The sequence below is a fragment of the Lissotriton helveticus genome, chromosome 11, assembly GCF_964261635.1.
Source record: "Lissotriton helveticus chromosome 11, aLisHel1.1, whole genome shotgun sequence".
Lineage (NCBI taxonomy): Eukaryota > Metazoa > Chordata > Amphibia > Caudata > Salamandridae > Lissotriton > Lissotriton helveticus.
Window position 1 is genome coordinate 232580481 of NC_136072.1, and position 19327 is coordinate 232599807.

Here is a 19327-nt window from a genome sequence, read left to right on the forward strand (position 1 = left end):
GAGTGGAAACTCGAAGCCAACCAAGCAGGCCCCTGCGGGCGGAGCCGAAGGACGACGATCTTCTGCATCCCTTGTTCCGTCGGCCGACGGACGGGGAGAAGGCAAAGAGCGACAATGCTTCTTCACCTTCTTCTTGTGCTTCGACTTACCCGACGATGAAGACTTCGCGAGGAGTGGTGGTGGTGGCTCCGCAACCTCTCTCTCGACCGGGACCTTGAGCGGCGCTGAGCAAACTGCCGAGCCTCCAGGAGCTTTCGGTCCCGCTCCCGCAAAGACTTCGGGCCATGGGCCGGCAGTCAGAGCACGAATTTGGATCATGGTGGAGCTCCAGCCACTAGAGGCACACGAGATGTAGGTCAGTCACCGACATTAGCTTGTGGCAGGAGCCACAAGGCTTAAACCGGTCCACCGATGTGAAAACCTATGCACCAGGAGTCAAACGACTCGAAAAAACAGTTTGTCAAAAAGTGACCAGGGTACCACTCTCTCCAGATCTGCGCTGGCTGGCGCGAAAAAAGAAAGAACTGATTTCAGCACGTAGGGGCGGCGTCTAAGTAGATTGTGTGACATCTTTCCGGCGATCACGACACCAATGACAAACGTGGAGTCGACAGACACCACCTACCGACGTTTAGGGGTACTGCTGAAAAAAATTCTCCACATCCAGTCTGATGCCTGGGGGCAATTCTAAGGTAAGGAATCCATAACTAATAGTCTCTTTCAGATATGTATATCAAAATTGCAGCCACACACAAACACAGGGTCAAAGTGCCAATGCTGATGAAAAGAAAGTTCCATGAGATACAAATTACCAAAAGAATCGGGGAGAAAATCAAACGAAAATGAATTTCTCCACAGAGCAGTTGTAAAATTAAAGGTATGGGGCACACATATAAGATGGAGATCAAGTTGCAGCTGCATTTTAGCACAGGGAGAAAGGAGCACACTAGATCTTAAGCTCCTCATCTGCTGTTTAATTCTGCAAATCCACACAACCCTTCAAATATTTAACATAATTAGAGAGTACAGAATGTTCCAAGACATATCCAAATACAGCACCTGTCAAAATTAGAGTCAATACCTTTAGTGCGCTTATTACCACGCCGGCCTCCACGCTGCCACGAGTTGCCTCTCTCCTTCCAGCTACCAATGTCTCTCGGAAACGATGTTAAAACCTCTGAATTTGGAGGAAACAGAGTTTAAGACAAGTAATCAGAGGTCATTTTAAGGAAAATGGCTTTGGTTACTCAATGGTGGCAAGTAAAATTAAATACTGATGGTGCTTGACACACATGCATATTAGAGGTTATTTATACCAATAGAGTCAATTCAAGAGTCAATTTCGATTTAGAAAACTTTATTCAGTGTATTTGAAACAGCCATAAAAGTATACATAGATAAACACTAGATGCATTACACTTAGTTAGCATAAAAGTTATAAAAGATTGTACAAAGTAAAACTCAATACTCAACAAGGAAACAAAGTCGGTCATGTCTGAAAACACTCAGAAATGTTTAAAAGGGGTACAATCTCCATTAAAAAAATTGGTTGAGTCGTCCTTATGATGAAACAGCGATGCTTCTAAGTAGGTCAATTGCATTAATAATAAAAAGTGTTAGATTGAGACAAACCCTAGCATCATTTAATTCAGACACGCAGAAGTGGTTTTAGGTAATAACTTTTAACACCAGAATAAAAACCACAAAACAACATAAAGTGCACAGTGCTTTGCTTACTCTGTCCATCACATGGACAAGAAGTCGAATCCGGGGGGCAAATTTTCATGTTAGGGAAAGCAACAATTCCTAATCTGAATCTAACTAGTGCAAAACGATGCATGAAATTAGGAATATAAATTAAATAGTTTTGGCAACGCTCTGTTACAGTAAGTGATAGATAAAACTTGACAGTTGGTTTCCTGATCTCGCAATCCAGCCGGACTTCCCTCTTATAATTCATAAAAGGTTCTCTAATAGACTGCTTGCTGAGAGTCTTTAAATAAGCAGACATTGCACAGTATCCAACTAATAATACCTTCTACATCTCATTTCTAACATTACATCCTCGTCCCAGGATGTGCATTGTTTCAGGCCCCTGAGAGCAGCAGCCTCTCCACCCAGGGATCCAGAAACATGTCTGGTGGTGGCAGCTGAAAGCAGCCACTCAGCCTGGACACTAGCGGTAGGTCGTTTTTCAGGGGGCATCTCTAAGATGTCCTCTGTGTGCATTTTTCATTAAAGCCCACACTGGCATCAGTGTAGGTTTAATGTGCTGAAAGTTTGTTACCCGACTTCTCAGTTTTCAGGGAAGCCATTATGGTGCTGTGGAGTTCGTAATGACAAACTCCCAGCACCATATACTCCTAATGGCAGCACTTCACTTACAATGTTTAAGAATTGACTTAGACACTGTAGGGTACAGGGCTCATGCACCTGTACTCTCACCACTGGTATAGTGCACCCAGCTAGAGGGTGACTAATCTATGCCAGGGCAGTGGGTTGTAGACCTGGCACACCGAGATGTGTGCCCTGTCGACTCTTCACTTTCTTCTGCACCAAGACACGCAGCCTGCAAGGCAGTGTGTGTGTGTAATGGTACAGGGCCTCTAAGAGTGGTACAATAAGTGCTGCAGCCCTTAGAGGTCTTCCCTGGTCACAGTGCCCTGGGTAACTGTGGTATCATTTACCAGGGGCTGACCTGTGGCCAGAGATGCCAATTGGGTTTGGGTTAGTTTTGGGGAAAGAACACAGGCCCTGGGAACCTGATTGGCAGGAACCCAGGCCAAATCAAGTCAAAAGTGCATCAGTTGTCTGGCAAGAAGTGGGGGGTAACTGCAACAGTAACCCAGCTTCTCACAATACTTAATTACCGCCTTGGTAGGCCAAACTAGTCCGAAAGGGCAGAAAGAAAACGCAGCTCAAAAACAGATCAATGAAAAAATTCCGGCCAAAAACAGGTTTCATAATATAATATAAAGATGGAATCTAGAGCAAAGCTTAGAAAGTGTGTCGGAGTGTTTTAGGGCCTGGAGACCATCAGCATAGCAGGCTGGGAGGAAGTGACTGAGGCCAGGAAGGTTTGGAGAGAGGGACATGGCGGCAGGGACAGCAGAACCGAGCAAAGACGTTGGCCTGACAGAAGAATAAATCAAAAACACAAGTGGGGCAAGGGCGTTGAAAAAAAAAAAGGCCCCCAAAGATCAGATAAGCACAATAAAGCATAATGATACCATAGTTAGTCTCTGCGCCTGGGAAGAACAAAAGAGAAAAGAGGGAAAAAGAGGCAGGACTCATCATTAGCAATCAAGGGTTTTTAAAGGACATTGAAACAAACAAATCAAAAGCAGGGAGTTGGCTTTAAGCCCACTAGAGATGATACTAAAGTATACAAGAGGTCGTACCGCTATGCTCAACCTAAAAAGGGACACTTTCCGACAAGCACCAATTTAGGTATAGATCTTGTGAGGCGACCACATTAGCTGGATTAGTTTCTTTGTTGAGATATAACTATTCGTTTTAGGGAACTCTTTGTTAAACCTCAGTAGTATTTTGAGGCTCTCTTCATAGTTTCTTCGTGTTCTGCTTGAATTCCCCGCTGGGGAAGATGGTGTACGAAGGAAAGCAGGCAAGATGATAGGTTGATGTTTTTCCATGGAACATTCTGGTGTAATACAGTATTAGGTCTATGACTGACTAAGTCCAGCAAGTTGTTTGCCCCCTTGCTGATGTAAGCCCTAGCTAGAAAGCCACCTTTCAAATAATATAATTATGGTGGACCTTATGTTACATGTCCCAGAGGAATACAAATTAATTTTTAAAGAACTACGTGCAATTCTCAATGATAGAAGGGCGTTCTGATTGGAGAAAGTTTTCATTAAAAGAAAGGTTGTTGATCATTGTAATAGACTATAAGGATGCATGAAAGGGGCATTTCCAGTATGAAGAAGTCATTGACAACTGTATATTGGAGGAGTACCATAAGCCAGACTGAAGCACCAGAAGAAGGTATGGAAGTACCCTCTTGCAAAATCTTAGGAATCTTGACTTCGTACTTTTAAATGGTAGATTTCCTGAGGATTCAGCTGCATCTTATACTTTTAATGGAATCTACGGTCAGACCCTTACTGATTACATGGCAGTTTCCATTCAATTGTTCAGTGCGTGTACACAGTTTAAGGTGCTCCCATCTAAGATGAGTGACCATAATATTTTAGTGGTAAAGATGGATATAAATATTGAGAAGCCTGAACTCTGGAATCAGAGGAAGGAAAATGTCACCTATTCTCGAAATAATGGCCGTATTTATTGGTCATATAAGGCACTTCCGAACTTTCAGAGGGTATTTAAGAACATTGCATTTAGGCCAAGTCCGGAGACTCCGTTTGTGAGGTATGAGAGAGTGTTGGCAGCAATTAGAAAATTGGGAAGAAATAAACAAGATATGAGAGCCTCCCCTATAGTATTAATTCCATGGGAAATCAAAAAACTGAATAAGGAGATTAACGGGCTGATCAGACTCCAATTTAGAGTTCCTAGTTTAAAAAATCAGAGAGATATACAGATTAAAACAGGTACGGAATAGAAAAATACTATCAGATCGGAGGAAAATTGAAGATGAAAAATGGGTATCCCTTCGTGAAGTGGCCTTATCCGGGATACTAGAAAGTATTGGGCATTGATAGCGAAGTTTTGTGATGGTAGAGAAAAATCACAACCCATTTTAATCTCCGAATCTGAATGGTCCACTTATATTTCCCAACTGTATGCTCCCAATCAATTAGCAGATCAGTTTGAGGGGGTTCCTAAGAACTCAGAATTGGGGGTTGATGTAGTAGAACCAACAGAATCGGAAATTGTAGGTTATATTAAGGGGTCAAATACTCTGGGGCAATGGGACCAGATGATGTTCCAGTAGCCATAATAAAACAGGATTGTGAAGATTGGGCAACATTTTTATATCCGTTGTTTGCTCATTGTTATGACACTGGGAACATCCCGTATTCCTGGAAGGGAAGTATATTGGTCCCGTTATATAAGAAGGGCCCAAGAAATTCCCCGGACAGTTTCAGACAAATCTCTCTTTTAGACGCAACAGGGAAACTGTTTGCGAAGAGTATCCTTGGCCACTTGCAAGAGTGGGCATTCGGAACTAATCACATACCTCTGGAACAAACAGGATTCCGCAAGAATAGTGGCACTCTGGATAACATTTCCGTCTTACAAACGTTAATTGAAAAATATCCTGTGGGCCGAGGGGTCCCATTGTATACTGCCTTTATAGATTTCTCCACAGCATTCGATTGGGTAGATAGGGGGACGCTGTGGAGGAAACTGGTTACAATGGGGATCCCAGGGAACCTTTTAAGATTAATAATTGCACTCCATTCCTTGACGTGGACACAAGTTTTGTTGGGGGGATCTCAAGGCCTATCAAGGAAAATATGTACACACAACGGGCTGAAGCAGGGGTGCCTTTTGGCCCCTTTACTCTTTTCTATCTATATCAATGATCTGCAGAGTCGGGTAGGACGGAGTAAAGGGGACCCTCCCCAATTAGGTCTTCTTAAACTAAGTTGTCTGTTGTACGCAGATGATGCAATAATAATGGATTTAACACCAATTGGGCTGCAAAGAAGATTGGGAGAGCTGGTTAGGTACACAGAAGAGCACTTTTTAAAAATAAACATTTTAAAGAGCAAAGTTATGATTTTTAGTTATCAAGGGTGTAAGGTTAGAAAAAATCTGAGTTGGTTTCTGGAAAGGGAAAAACTGGAAGTTGTGAAATTTTATCCATATTTAGGAAAAATATTTTCAAACAGGTGCTCTGCTACCAGACATATGGACCATTGTAAAGGGAAAGCAATTTCACAAGCTTCGGCACTTAATCGCCTGTATATGCAATGTGGGAAAAGAAATTTTTCCCACATCATCTCGGTTTACAAAATAAAAATCCCACCGACTTTGAATTATGCTAGTGAAACAGTAGATGAGTGTGAATGGGCCAAATTTGAGAAAGTGGAAGGAAAGATTTGGCGCCAAATATGTAATTTGAATTATGCTGCGCCAATCGCGGCACTTAGGCTCGAATTTGGTCTTCTTTCGACATATGTGTTATCAATGGCTGCCTGTTTAAGATGGTGTAATGCTTTGATAAATGGCCCCGATAATTTATTGAGGGCAGCACTGCACAGGGAAATATTTGTAAATATGATGGGGAAAATTGCTATTTTTAGAAACTATATAAAGGCTCTAAGTATGTTCGGTTTAGATAAGGAAGGGGCAGCAGCTTTATTAAAACTTCGTTAAAACATATAATTAGGAAGTCTATATATGTGGTCTATCGCGAAAGAGATCTGACACTATGTTCATTGTATGGAAGGATGGACTGCATTGTTGGGAGCTCTATTGTTAAAAACCCCCAGCCGTATGTTCTTTGGCACCTGGAACACGGAGTTCGTAGGGTGATTTTGTTGTTAAGAATGAATTTATTACCCCTAAGAATTGTAACAGGTGCCTGGGAGGTTATCCCCAAAAATGAAAGATACTGTCATCTGTGTAATTGCGGTATACAAGATCTGAATCATGTTTTGATTGTGTGTCCTGCACTTCGCTCAATACGACGAAGATATTTAAGGATTGCTTTTTTAAAGTATAATATCTCAACAGCTGAACAGGCCCGTAATTGCCTTCTGTCCCCTCCGTCTGAACTGATGTGTTTTAAAAAATTTCGGTTCTTCAAAGAGTTTTTAAATGTTTATTAGGATTGGAATATTTTTTAAGTGACCCGAGAGCTTAAAATATCTTGATGTTAAGTCATCTATACTGCTGCTAGGGGAGGGTGGGAAATAATTGTCCTAAGAAATTGCACAGAGCACTTGCACTTTTTGTATGACATGTAAATAGTCTTTTTTAATACCTTTGGGTTAGATTATTTATATAGCTGCTAGGGGAGTTTTGGTACATACTCCTCCATAGATTGCACAGAGCATTTGCACTTTTGTATGACATGTAAATAGTCTTTTTTAATACCTTTGGGTTAGATTATTTATATAGCTGCTAGGGGAGTTTTGGTACATACTCCTCCATAGATTGCACAGAGCATTTGCACTTTTGTATAAGGTAGTGCCTTTCCCTTTTCCCTAAATCCCGATCACATCTGGTATTAATTCTTCTGTGTACTTCTTTTTAAATCAGGTTTTACCTGACAGCCCAGATTGTGTTTTATTTGAAAGATGTTCGTTTAAGTGACTCGAGAATTTATAATATCTCTATGTTAAATCATCTATATTGCTGTTAGGGGAGGGTGGGAAACATTTGCTCTAAAAGATTGCATAGAGCACTTGCACTTTTTGTAGGGGAGCTTTTGGTAGGCACTCCTCTAGAAAGTGCACAGAGCACTTGCACTTTTGTATGATAAGGTAGAGCTTGTCCCTTTTCCCTAAATCCCGATTATAACTGTTATGAACTCTTCTGTGTACCTCTTTTTAAATCAGGTTTTCCTGACAGCCCATAGTGTGTTTTAACTGAGAGAAGTCTTATTGCATGGATATGATGTTACCCAGTGTATAGCTTAGTCTATTGAAGGAAAAAGTGTTCTCTTTTAATTGTTGGTATCTTAGTATAAAATTGTAGTAGTATTTTTACTTCGCATTCTTGTATGTAATGAACGATGTTTTACTTATATACTTTATGTGGAATTCTTCGGAATTCTAAATCATAATAAATACTAATTGAATTGAATTGTATGGAAGTACCACAATTTCCTAACATATCAATTGATTGATATGTTTCACCAAACACATAATCGGTCCACTTGCAGGCACACAAGGATCTTGAAACTGTACACTTAAACTTTCCAGTTTCCTCATGTTGTCTTGCAAAAGGCCTCAACTCCCATACAATAAGCACTCGGCCGTTAAGTGGTCAAGTTCAGAGATGGGAGGCTGATTTGTTTTACTCAGTCTGGCATTCTGGAGAGGAACTCCATTCATGCATAATTTTTGCAATAGGAAAAGGTGGTCTGACTAGTACTAAAGTTATTGCCAAAGTGAACGCAAAGAAATTCTCTTTGGCTTCATAGGTGCCACTTTGTACTCCCAGAAAATGGAGTGTCACTACTGTTAATTGCCAATTCACAGCCTCCTTCAGCAGAGCACTAAATTCCCCAGCCCACGCTTAATATCACTTAGAATACAAATAATCAGTCAATATGGACAGGTGTGTCTGCTTCTTTCTTCTTCTTTTTGGAGGTCCACCAATCCCAGCCAACACGTGTTTCGTCGCTTATCGGGTATCAAGTCCTGCGACTTCTTCAGTGCTAAGAAATCCTATAGACCAATATAACTATAGCATGGTTGCTCATCCAGCTTATATATACACATCACCCTTGTGATTTTTGTGGAATTTTCAAACAATTCTGCATGACAAGATTCATAATGTGAGATAGTTTGTGGAAACTCACGCACAATAGTAGCCACATACTTGATTAACCAAACAATTGTCCTCAAGCATCTAAAATATATTCGAATAGAAATGTCTTAATATGCATAGATCTGACACATTATCCATAATGTGTATTCACCCTAGTAGAACCCATATGTGACTCTTTCCACACCAAGTACTGCACAGCCAATTGTCATATACCTGAACATCACAAAACCTCTCTGCCACATAATCCAGCATCTTCATATAGTGTGCCATCAGCACCATGCCAATGCGTGTATAGCATGCACTAAAGGATCAAAAGAAGGTAAAACAAGCAGAAGGGATGTGGTGGTTCGCTTTACCTTGTGATCACCGTGCCACAGACACTGAGTACTAAGATAGGGTGTATTTCCCCTAGGAGCGCCACTACCCTGACAAAAAAACACCCCACACTTGGAAACGCCTTCATCAGAACCCTAGTCCCTCCTGTGTGAGACAGTTCCTGGTTATAGTGTGATCTGTTTGAATCAATACCAGCATTGTCAAGAGACCAGGAGCCAGCATACAAATGTGGTAAGACTGTTTGCAGGACCTGGCATTCTCTGCAGGGTCACTACAAACATTTCGTCTTCACCCTCCTGTTTTGCTGAGTTTGCTTTAGCACTTTTACCACTGCTGACCAGTGCTATAGTGCTTCTTCATAAAACATGGTACAATTGTCTAACACCTAATTGGCACATCTGTTTTACTTGCACATCCCTAGTAACTGGTAATACATGTACCAAGGGCTTGTAATTTAAATGATACTAGTGGGCCTGCAGCACTTATTGTGTCACCCACTACAGCAACCTTTTTAAACATGACTCTGGCCTGCCACTGCAGCCGGTAGTGCAGTGTTAGACTTAATTTTTGACCCTGCTAAATACATTTTCACCAGGCTTAAACCTTTCTTTTTCAATACATATACATCACCCCTAGAGTAGGCCCTAAACAATCCATAGGGAAGGGTGCAAAGTAGGATTTGTGCATTTATGTTTTACATGTCCTGATAGTGAAAAACTCTTGAATTTATTTTTCACTACTAGAAGGCCTTATTCGATAACACTGGGTTGCCTTATCGCATTTAATTAGGGATACGTTTGATTGGGAGCAGGTAAGAATGTCATGCCTGCACCCAATTATCAAACTGCCACTTTTAGAAAATGTACATTTTTTTTGTCTAAACAATTTGGTGCCTGCAGCCTTTGTGCTGGGTCACATGACTGGGTGTAGTTGGTAGTTGGCTGGTTTGGGTGGAGCTATTCTCTGCCCCACTATCATTTAAAAGGCCCGTTTCCAGCAAGCCCACAAAGGAACTTGACATCAGCTTATTGTCACCATGGCAGACAAAAGAAGGTACTCTCCAGAACCAGGAGCGGGGTAGTACAGGGAGCCCCCCCCCCCCCTTCAAAGGCTGGCACCAGGTATAAATAAATATTGGACCTGGTGAGCCACTAATCAGATCAATTCTGGACCTGTGGAAGACTCAAAGGAAAGACTTCCCTGCTGTTGGAAGGACTGCCCTGCTGCCTGAAGAAGGAAGGCTGGACCTGCTCCTTGAACCCAGGGGTTCTGGAATGAAAAAAGAAAAAAAGAGGATGTCCTTGTGCTCTCGTGCAGTGAATTAAAATTCCCTACACCACATTTATCATAAGCATTTATTCAAGAAGTAGTGATGTGGGAAATTAAAAACGATAGTGGTGCGTTTTTAGATCTAGTTACTAATCTACCGCACTGTAAGGGTCAACATGTTTAAGCTTCGTGGAAAATAGAGAGGCTTTCGTCAGGACCGAGGTGTCAATAAGAGCCCATTATGGCTCCTAATAGAGAGGTGTGCGGGGGCACCGCGCACAGAGCCAGTACAAGCAAATGACTTGCAGGAACCAATTTTTTTTTATTTTTTCATTCCTGACCACTACGGACAAACCAGTAGGTCTTCCTCCAGGTGGAGGTCGGTGTATTTACAAAGAAATAGACCCAATGATGATGCCGAAACAGTACACACGAACAAAGACCTTGGTTATACAGGACAAGTAGTCCACTCTCCCCTCTCTTTGATTGTTGTACTGTCCAGAGAAACACCAGGCTCTAGAGCCCTCTGTGCACCCACCCAGCCGAACTGCTGCAATTGATCCTTCTTGAGTTCGGCTAGCTGCTTTTAGAGCGAGTCTATGATCTTCAAAGAGGTGCCTCTCAGGGTCTTGGACCCTTGGTTGGCATCAGAGTGCATTCCCCTGAAAGAAAAGAAGAAATCCTAAACTTTTGGGCTCTTCGCAACCACAATGACCATCAATACGAAGCTCCGGTGAACCAGCCTCTTCTCGCTACAGCGACCGCCAGCGATGAAAGTTAGCGCATGATTTGCATGTCACACTGCAGCATCTCTGTGACTGCCAACGTGAAGCTCCAGCCATGACAGTCTGCAACCACCGATAAAATCTTCATGCTACATCAATGACCATCCGTGATGCCAAGCCTGCTCTTCGGGCTACAGCTACAACCATCCGTGAGACACTGTGCTCCTCGTGACCACCACCAGGAACATGCATGATTTGCATGTCACACTCCACCATCTCTGTGACCGCCAACGTGTAGCTCTAGCCATGACCGTCTGCAACGCCCGATAAAATCTTCATGCTCTTCGGGCTACAGCTACAACCATCAGTGAGACACTGCTCCTCACGACCACCACCAGGAACTGGACTTTTCACAATGACCTTTGAGAAGGTAACTTTTTCAGCTGGACTAACCTGGTCTCTATATCCAACCCACACTCCATTAGCATGAACTTGTGACTTTTCCCCGGTCTGGCACAACCAGACGACTGCAGGTGGCGCTTTGTGCTTTTAGGTGCTATACATACCTAAAACTTTTGACTGCATATCTCCAGTTCTATTGTTCGGATTATTGTCCATATGGTACAACTTTATTTTTTTTAAATTACTCTCGTTTTCAAAATTGGTGTAGGGGTTTTCTAGTGTTGTGTTTTCACTCTATTACGGTTTGTGTGCTGCATAAATACTTCACATATTGTCTCTAAATTAAGCCGGACGGCTTTTGTGCCGAGCTACCGAAGGGTTAAGCCCAGGTTAATTAAGTGACTTTTGTGGTTCACCCTGGCAAGGATTGTGGTTGTTGCTTGATAAGGGTTTCACCAAGCAATAACCCAATTTCTTACACTGTTTCTTAGAAGAACTAGCAAGTTGCACCATGTAAGCATGAAGACTTAGCTTGGAAACATCTGGGGCAAATTTCTAAACTGCGTGTGGTCTGTAAAATGCTACATCCTTTAACAATTAGACTGATTGTCCCCACCATGGCATAGATTATACAAGGGATGGCAAAAGGATTAGTATGTTTTCCCAACTTCACAAATGCTGGTAAGAGAGCTGTGAGGCACTTATGTGCTTCATTGACTTAGAACGTATGCATAGGACTGATGCAGTAGACACTAAGAAGATTGAAAAGTACCTTGAAAATGAATGAGGAGCTGTAGGAAGCACATCACACTTCTGAAGTAAGAAGTCGGACTTTTGAAGGATATACTATTTTAAGGCCTTCATCTGGTAGTACTCTCCTATATTATACTGACTGCTGGCCTCATTGTGGACTTGGCGTATATTATCAAATGGTGCCCAGATTTTATAGAAAACTGGATTCCAACATGAAGTTTATATTACTTTCTGCTGACACTTTAGTAGGAGCAGCTAGTCAGTCAGGCTAAGCCAACCAAATAAAATGCTGTCAGAACTGCCATACAGATGCGCCATCCAAAATGGGAGGATTTAATATGGTAATGCAGGTCATGTACCCTGAAATCAGAAGAACGTTATGGTTTTATACAATGGTATGTGGATTTATGCAGACCCTGAATCTATGCATACAATCTGTCTCCATTTATTTAATTTATCCGTTCCGGTAGGAGCACTTTTAGTAAATTGTAACATAAGGGACATACTCAATTTTAAGGTTTAACATAGATCGCAAATCTGGTTTTGGTTCATTTTTGGTACAAGACAATAAGAGGAGAGCATCCCTCTCACTTTGATGATTTTTTGCAGCTTTTTGTAGCACATTTTTCAGAGCCAGGTTTTAGATAGAAAGGGTTTAGGTTTACTGATGGAATACTGGTAAATGAACTTTGAAATCTATCTATGTATGTAACCGTTCCGTAGAATCGCATTAAACTGCATTGCATTATACTCTGTAATGCTGCAATTTAACTTATGATGTTTCTCCCACTTGGGTGCTTGCCTCCAACAGCCATTTCTTTTGCATTTAGGAAGCTTTCACCAAGGTTTCTAAAGGCTACTTCTGTTTTTGCCTTTACAGGCATTAGATAAAAGGTATTTTTGATACTAATATTCTTCTGCCAGGAGGGTGTATGACTCAATTGACAAGAGAATTCCTTTTTCTGAAGAAAACAAGTTGAGTTCTGTTTTTTCTTTTTTTGGCCCACTATTTTCAAGGTTTCAGTCTCAATCTTTATGCTATGGTTCTCTTCAGGAGAACCAAAGAGGGCACTTGCATTCAGTGCAGAGTCTAGGATCTTTTTCTGCACATTGGAGGTCAAGTTTCTATGTCAGTGCCAGGATAAGTATTTCATGGCGATCATGCTGCAATATCGACAAGTTGAAATATCCACTGCATTCGTAGATGCGCTTCTGGTCTGAAGTCAGTATTCTTCATTGAGCACTTCCATTAAGTCTTTCAGTTGGTCCTGGAAAAAACGACGCCATCTGCACTGGGAATTCCCTTAGTGACAAGCCATACAGACTTTCTCCAAGGACTCTTTTCTGGATTATTTATAGAAGGTACATTTGGATACATTTCAGTGCGTGATTTGTGAAATCTCTGGAATCGTGCACGGGTAGTTCAAATGGCATATTCCCTATATGATTCTTGTACTAATCTGTTACCTTCATTTCCCTCAAATTATAAAGCGCTCCGATATCCTTCGAGATCAAGTCCGCGCTATATGAAACTTTATAAATAAATAAATAAAATCTGACTAAGAATAGTCATAAAACTGACTGCCCTAATGTAGGTTGTTAAAGTTTAGACTACTTTTTTCCTCAAAGAACTCAAGCACCAGGGGGGCGTGGCTTAGCCGGCGAGATGGCGGTCGTGTAGAGCGCGAGCTCCGACCAGCCGTGTGAAAATCTTGTATAAATATCCTGCCCTGGTCACTGTAAGCTGGTCCACGCGTTCCGGATCGGTGCCTGACCCTGTGGTCACCTCCCGACGGCGAGCAGAGGTGCTGAGACTGGTCCCAGCGGCCCGGGCATCGGCCGCGTTCGGGGTGATCCGGTGCGGCCTACAAGGCCGGGGCCTCGATTTTGGCGTGGCCCGACAAGTTGGAGCGGCTGTGCCGGGAGCGGAGGCGGCACGGACCCGACATATCCTCAGAGGCCGGGAGCCCCCGCAAACAGTGTATCCTGTGGATCGGCGGCTAGTGGGGTGGAGACGTGATGAGTCCAGTGGAGGCCCTGGCTGGGGGTCGCCGGAGACGCCCGGTGGAGCGAGGCCATCGAGCAGACGTAGGGCGGCGGCGCTGTGTTGCCAGGGGCCGACCTGGACAGATAAGGAGCGCTGTTGCTTCCTCAGGTGGGTGCCACAGGGAGTGGGGCCACTGCGGCTGGGGGCTGGTACTCGGGGGCCACATCGGGCCCCGGTGAGACACAATTGGTGGCGCTGAGCCTGGCTTGAGATCGAGACCTGCGACACAGAGTGGTACGGGCTGGTCGATGCCATAGGGGTCCACGTGACGCACTAGGAGACTCGTGGGGTGCCCTGCAAAATAAAGCCCCATCCCCCCCCCCCCCCAAGCCACCTCTTGAGCCCGGCGGTTGGCTGCCGGTGGACGGCGGGGCAAGACTGATCAACCATATCGCCACCCCATCGACGAGCAGCTGGCGGCGTGTGCCAGTCGCAGGGCAGTATCGGCGGCGGCCTCAGTTGGCCCCACCCTCGGACGACACTATGACACGGGGTGGAGGTGGTAGTCAGGGCAAACAGGGCCCTATCGACAAATTTGCCGAGGCCGCCGGCTCAAAGGGGGCGCAGGCTCAGGTGCCGGACAATGCTGCGCTCCTGGCTGCGATCACGCAGTCCAGAGAGGTTTTGGACGCAAAGATAGGGGCTGTTGGCTCGGATGTCATGCTCCTTCGGCAGGACTTGCGGAACGCATAACAGGCGCTAAAACGCGCATATCTACAGTAGAGGACATGACCACCCTAAAAAAGAGGGTCGCTGCCCTGGAGAGAACTCAGAAGGGTCTGGTGTCGAGAGCTGAGGATGCAGAGGGGCACGCCAGGCGTTGCAACCTTCGCTTCCTGGGTTTTTCGGAGGATTGCGAGAGGGGCAATGCGGATCGCTTCCTGGCACAATGGCTGGAGGGATGGATGCCAGCCGACACTCTTTCTCGCTGCTTTGTGGTGGAAAGGGCTCATCGGGCGCTGATGCAGAAACCGCCGGTGGGGGAGCGCCCCCGCCCCATGATCGCCAAGATATTGAACTATGCTGACAGGGACGCTATCCTGAAACAAGCGCGACTGAAGGGCCAACTCTTGTATGACAATTCCAACATCCTCATCTTCCCGGACTACACGAAGTTGGTGCAGCAGCAGAGACAGTCATTCACTGCGGCCAAGGCTCGCCTTCGGGCCTCAAGCTACCCTATGCTCTGCTGTACCCGGCACGGTTGCGGGTCGTCTTTCAGACCCGCACCTTTTTCTTTGATACCCCGGAGGATGTCTTCCGTTGGACTGATGAGACTGTGAAGGTACGAGTCAACGCAGCGAAGGGCGGGGAGTCTGACTCCTCCGCCGGGGGCCCTTCTAGTGGGGGTCCTGGGGACCAGCGAAGGCGCCGTGGCAGGTCGCGCTCGAGCCGCAGCTCGCAGTCAAGATCTAAGACACGTCAAGATAACGACACACAGGAGGCACAAGAGGACGCACCTTGAATGCGGGGGGACCTGACATTTGCTTTGATGAATGCATGATAACATGACCAGGGCGCTGTAGACTTGGCTGGAGGCCACGTTTGCTCAGGGTTGGGGAGGGAACGGCAGCCTAGTTCCACATGGGCTGCGTGATGGGGATCCATTGGAGGGGGTGCTCCCTGGCTCCCCGTTGGGGCCGAGACCACACCCAGACCACGACAGGTAATTCCGTGTTTGGGAGGTGCGGGGTGGGGGGAGGGGGGAGGGGGGGAGTTGTTGGGGTTGGGGGTTGTTCTAGTTAAGGAGAGGGCTTGCGCGCAATATGCTGCTTCCGATCTGTGGCGGGTACCATCGATGCTGCCTGCGGTAGGATGTGTACAACATATATACCTTTGCACACATGTCATCAGATAGCGGGGGATCGCGGCTAGGTCCTGGCGGGACACGCCTCATGAGTTGGAATGTGCGGGGGATGCTAGACAAGGTAAAGAAGGGGGCCGTATTTGCCTGGGCTAAGAGAAGGGGGACTGATATCCTATTATTGCAAGAAACCCATCTGATGGGCATCAAAGCGCTCTGCCTCCAGCGAAATGGCTTCACTCAGGCATACCATTCTGGCTTCAGGAGGAGGTCGCAAGGAGTGGCCATCCTTATACATCGTAGAGTTCCCTTTACACATAGACACACATGGTCAGATGCGCAGGGCAGGTATGTGTTCGTGCAGGGTGAGATTGGGGGTGAGGTTGTGATCATTGGTAGTGTGTATGCACCATCCCCCCACAATGGGCCCTAGTGGAGAAGTTGATGTCCCTTTGGGTGGACATGCCCCCTGCTCTATCTATTGTGGGTGGAGACTGGAACGACGTCATGGAGGTCCCGTGGGACAGATGGCGAAGCACTGCTAGCGCTAGCGAGGTGGTGGAGAGGGAAAGACCAGCAACCCGGTTGAGGGCTATGGCCGCGGGGCTGGATTGGGTGGACTCCTGGAGGTATAAACATGGAGCGCGCAGTGAATACACGTACTTCTCCTCAGCGCAAGACTCATTCTCGCGACTAGACTACATCTTTGTCCCAAGAGTGATGGCCATCAGGATTCTATCCGCTGAGATTCTGCCACGGGTGGTGTCCGATCATTCTCCGGTATACGTCGTCGACACCGGTCGTATTCGGCAGCCGTTCAGATGGCGCATGTCGCCTTGGCAATTGATGCAGGCCCCATATCGTGCTCGCATGACTTGCGAACTGGCGCACTTCCTGTCTGCAAATGCGGGCACAGTGGACTCCCCGGGGACGCTGTGGGAGGCGATGAAGCCCACGCTGCGGTGGATTGACCTCTCATGGTGCGCGGCAGCGCGGCGGGAAAAGCGTAGGGACCTAGTGCGGCGAGAGGCAGAATTGGAGGATTTGGAGCGCAGAGGGCGGGGGGAGGACGGCGGATCGGTAAGGCGTCAGCTAGTGTTGGCGCAACAGCAATACGCGTCGGTTCTGTTAGATGAAGCCCGACAGGCTTGGCTCGCTACACGGAGCCGCATATATCAGTGGGGCGACAAATCTTGCAAGATGCTCCATCGCCTATGTCAGGGCATCATCCATGCCCAGCCATTGCCCCGGTTAGTTACCCCGGATGGGGGGCCGCTTTTGGAACCCGAAGCGATAGCTGGTAGCTTTGCCTCGTATTATGAGACCCTATACGCGCCCCGGGAGTGCTTGGAGGCGGAGATGGTGCAGCGGTTCATAGACGACCTCCCTCCGAGGGCCGTCACGGATGAGGTTCGGGATGTATTGGACCGACCATTGACGGATGACGAGCTGGCCACGGCACTGGGCGAATTGAGCCCAGGTAGGGCGCCGGGTCTAAATGGGTTCCCGAGCGAATTCTTTAGACAATATGCGACGCAGCTGACTCCCCACTTCCGGCCGGTCTTTGAGGAGGCGTGTGAGAGTGGCAGGCTGCCCCCGGACTGGAGACAAGCGGAGGTAGTTGTTTTTCTGAAGCCGGGGCGGCCTCCGGAGGAACATGAGTCCTACCGTCCAATCTCGTTGCTTAACACCGAAGCCAAGATACTGGCAAAGGCCCTCGCTAACAGACTCAAGCCCCACATCACGGATCTGGTCCACCCGGACCAAGCTGGCTTTATGCCGCAGCGTGCCACTCGCCATAATATCAGGCGAGCTCAGGTTGCGATTTCGGCCTGGCGGGGGTTGGGAGAGCGGGCTGCGCTGCTGTTGGTGGACATGGACAGGGCGTTTGACTCCCTGAGCTGAACGTATCTATTTGCCCTGTTGGGGCGTCTGAATCTTGGCCCCCGATTCCTGGCCTATGTACGGCTCCTCTACACGGACCTCACGGCTGCGGTGCGAGTGGGCGGTGGGATGTCTCGTACTTTTAGCATCCAGCGGGGGATGAGGCAGGGCTGCCCCCTCTCCCCATATTTATTTGCACTGGCGATGGAACCCCTTGCGGCGTGGGTGCGGATCGACGCCCAGCTCAAGGGATTTCAGTGGTCGACGGACGTGGCAGATAAGATAGCCCTCTATGCAGATGACGTACTATTTTTCCTTACTGATCTGGAGCGCTCGGGGCCTCGCATTCTGCGAATCCTACAAATTTTTGGCGAAACTTCGGGCCTCTGTATGAACCCCGGGAAATCTACCCTCTGGACTCTGGGGGGCCCGCAGCCAGTTGGAGAGTGGGCGGAAGGGATCCGGGTAGCCGCAAACGGAGTGAAATACTTGGGGGTCTTTATCACGGAGGACGCGTCCGTGGCCTGGGAGCGTAACATTACCCCGGTGTGGGAGCGCATACGAGAGGACATCAAGGTGTGGGCCAGAATGCCGCTTTCTATCCATGGTAGATCTGCCATATTTAAGATGGTAGCGCTCCCCCGCCTACTTTATCAATTGCAAAACCATCCGGTGTTGGTCCCTCAGAGTTGGTTTCGGCGCCTTAACACGGCGCTGAGTGGTTTTTTGTGGGATGGGGGCGCTGTGAGAGTTGCCTTGCGGACTTGCTTTCGCTCCACATACACGGGAGGACTAGCCACATCAGACGTCATGTCCTACTACCAGGCATCCCACCTCCTGGTTCTGAACGAATGGTGGTATGCGGAAAGGAGCAATCCCGCATATGCGGTGGAGCGAATCCTGATGGGCACAGCCTCCCTACATACGCTACTTTACTCTGCGTCCCTCCGGAAATCCCTGCCATCCACTGCACAGGTGGTCTTTCAGATATGGCGACAGGCCCTGCGTAGGATGGGATGGTGGAATGTCCTAACATTAGAGACCCCATTGTGGCAGAATGGAAGGTTGCCTCAACTCGCTGCCCTGGCGGGCTACCGAGGTTGGGATGCGATAGGTGTCTCGAAACTAGGAGATGTTATGTCGGGGTGTGTTCTCAAGTCCTTTGATACACTGCGGGAGGATTTCCAGATGCCACGTACCCAGTTCTACAAATACCTCCAGTTTCGGCATGCACTTGCACCATACCTTCAGGGGGTGGAGGACCTACCGGAGTTCAGTCCCGTCGAGGCTAAGGTCTTTATGGGAGAACTACCTGACAAAAAGATATCCCGCATCTATCAAACCTTAGTGCGGCATTGCTCCACGGACCTAGCGCAACTTAAGACAGCTTTCCATGCGCCTGCGACTGATACAATTCAGGTACCTTCATCGTGTGTATTACATTAGGCAGCGCTTGTGGAGGGCGGGCTTGATAGCATCCCCGGAGTGCCTTAGGTGTGGATCGGAGGAGGGTACGCTGCTGCATACAGTATGGGACTGCAGGGTCATAAGGAAGTTCTGGGATGGGGTTTTCAGATGTTTGAATGAGGCCCTGGCCTGGGTGCTTCAGAAGGATCCCAAACTGGCGCTTCTACACGTACTGGATGGGGTGGGGGGCAATCGGTACAAGCGTCATCT

At 46.8% G+C, this 19327-nt stretch overlaps 1 protein-coding gene across 2 annotated transcripts in view; it reads right to left on the reverse strand.

Annotated features, from left to right (window-relative positions):
* The window catches only part of HLTF (helicase like transcription factor), a 498779-nt gene that overhangs the window by 401424 nt on the left and 78028 nt on the right, over nucleotides 1-19327 (reverse strand). For both annotated transcript variants that reach the window (XM_078667983.1, XM_078667984.1), the window contains exon 5: nucleotides 1082-1177. In XM_078667983.1, coding sequence (XP_078524109.1) covers nucleotides 1082-1177 — 96 coding nt within the window. The remainder of the gene's footprint in view (nucleotides 1-1081; nucleotides 1178-19327) is intronic.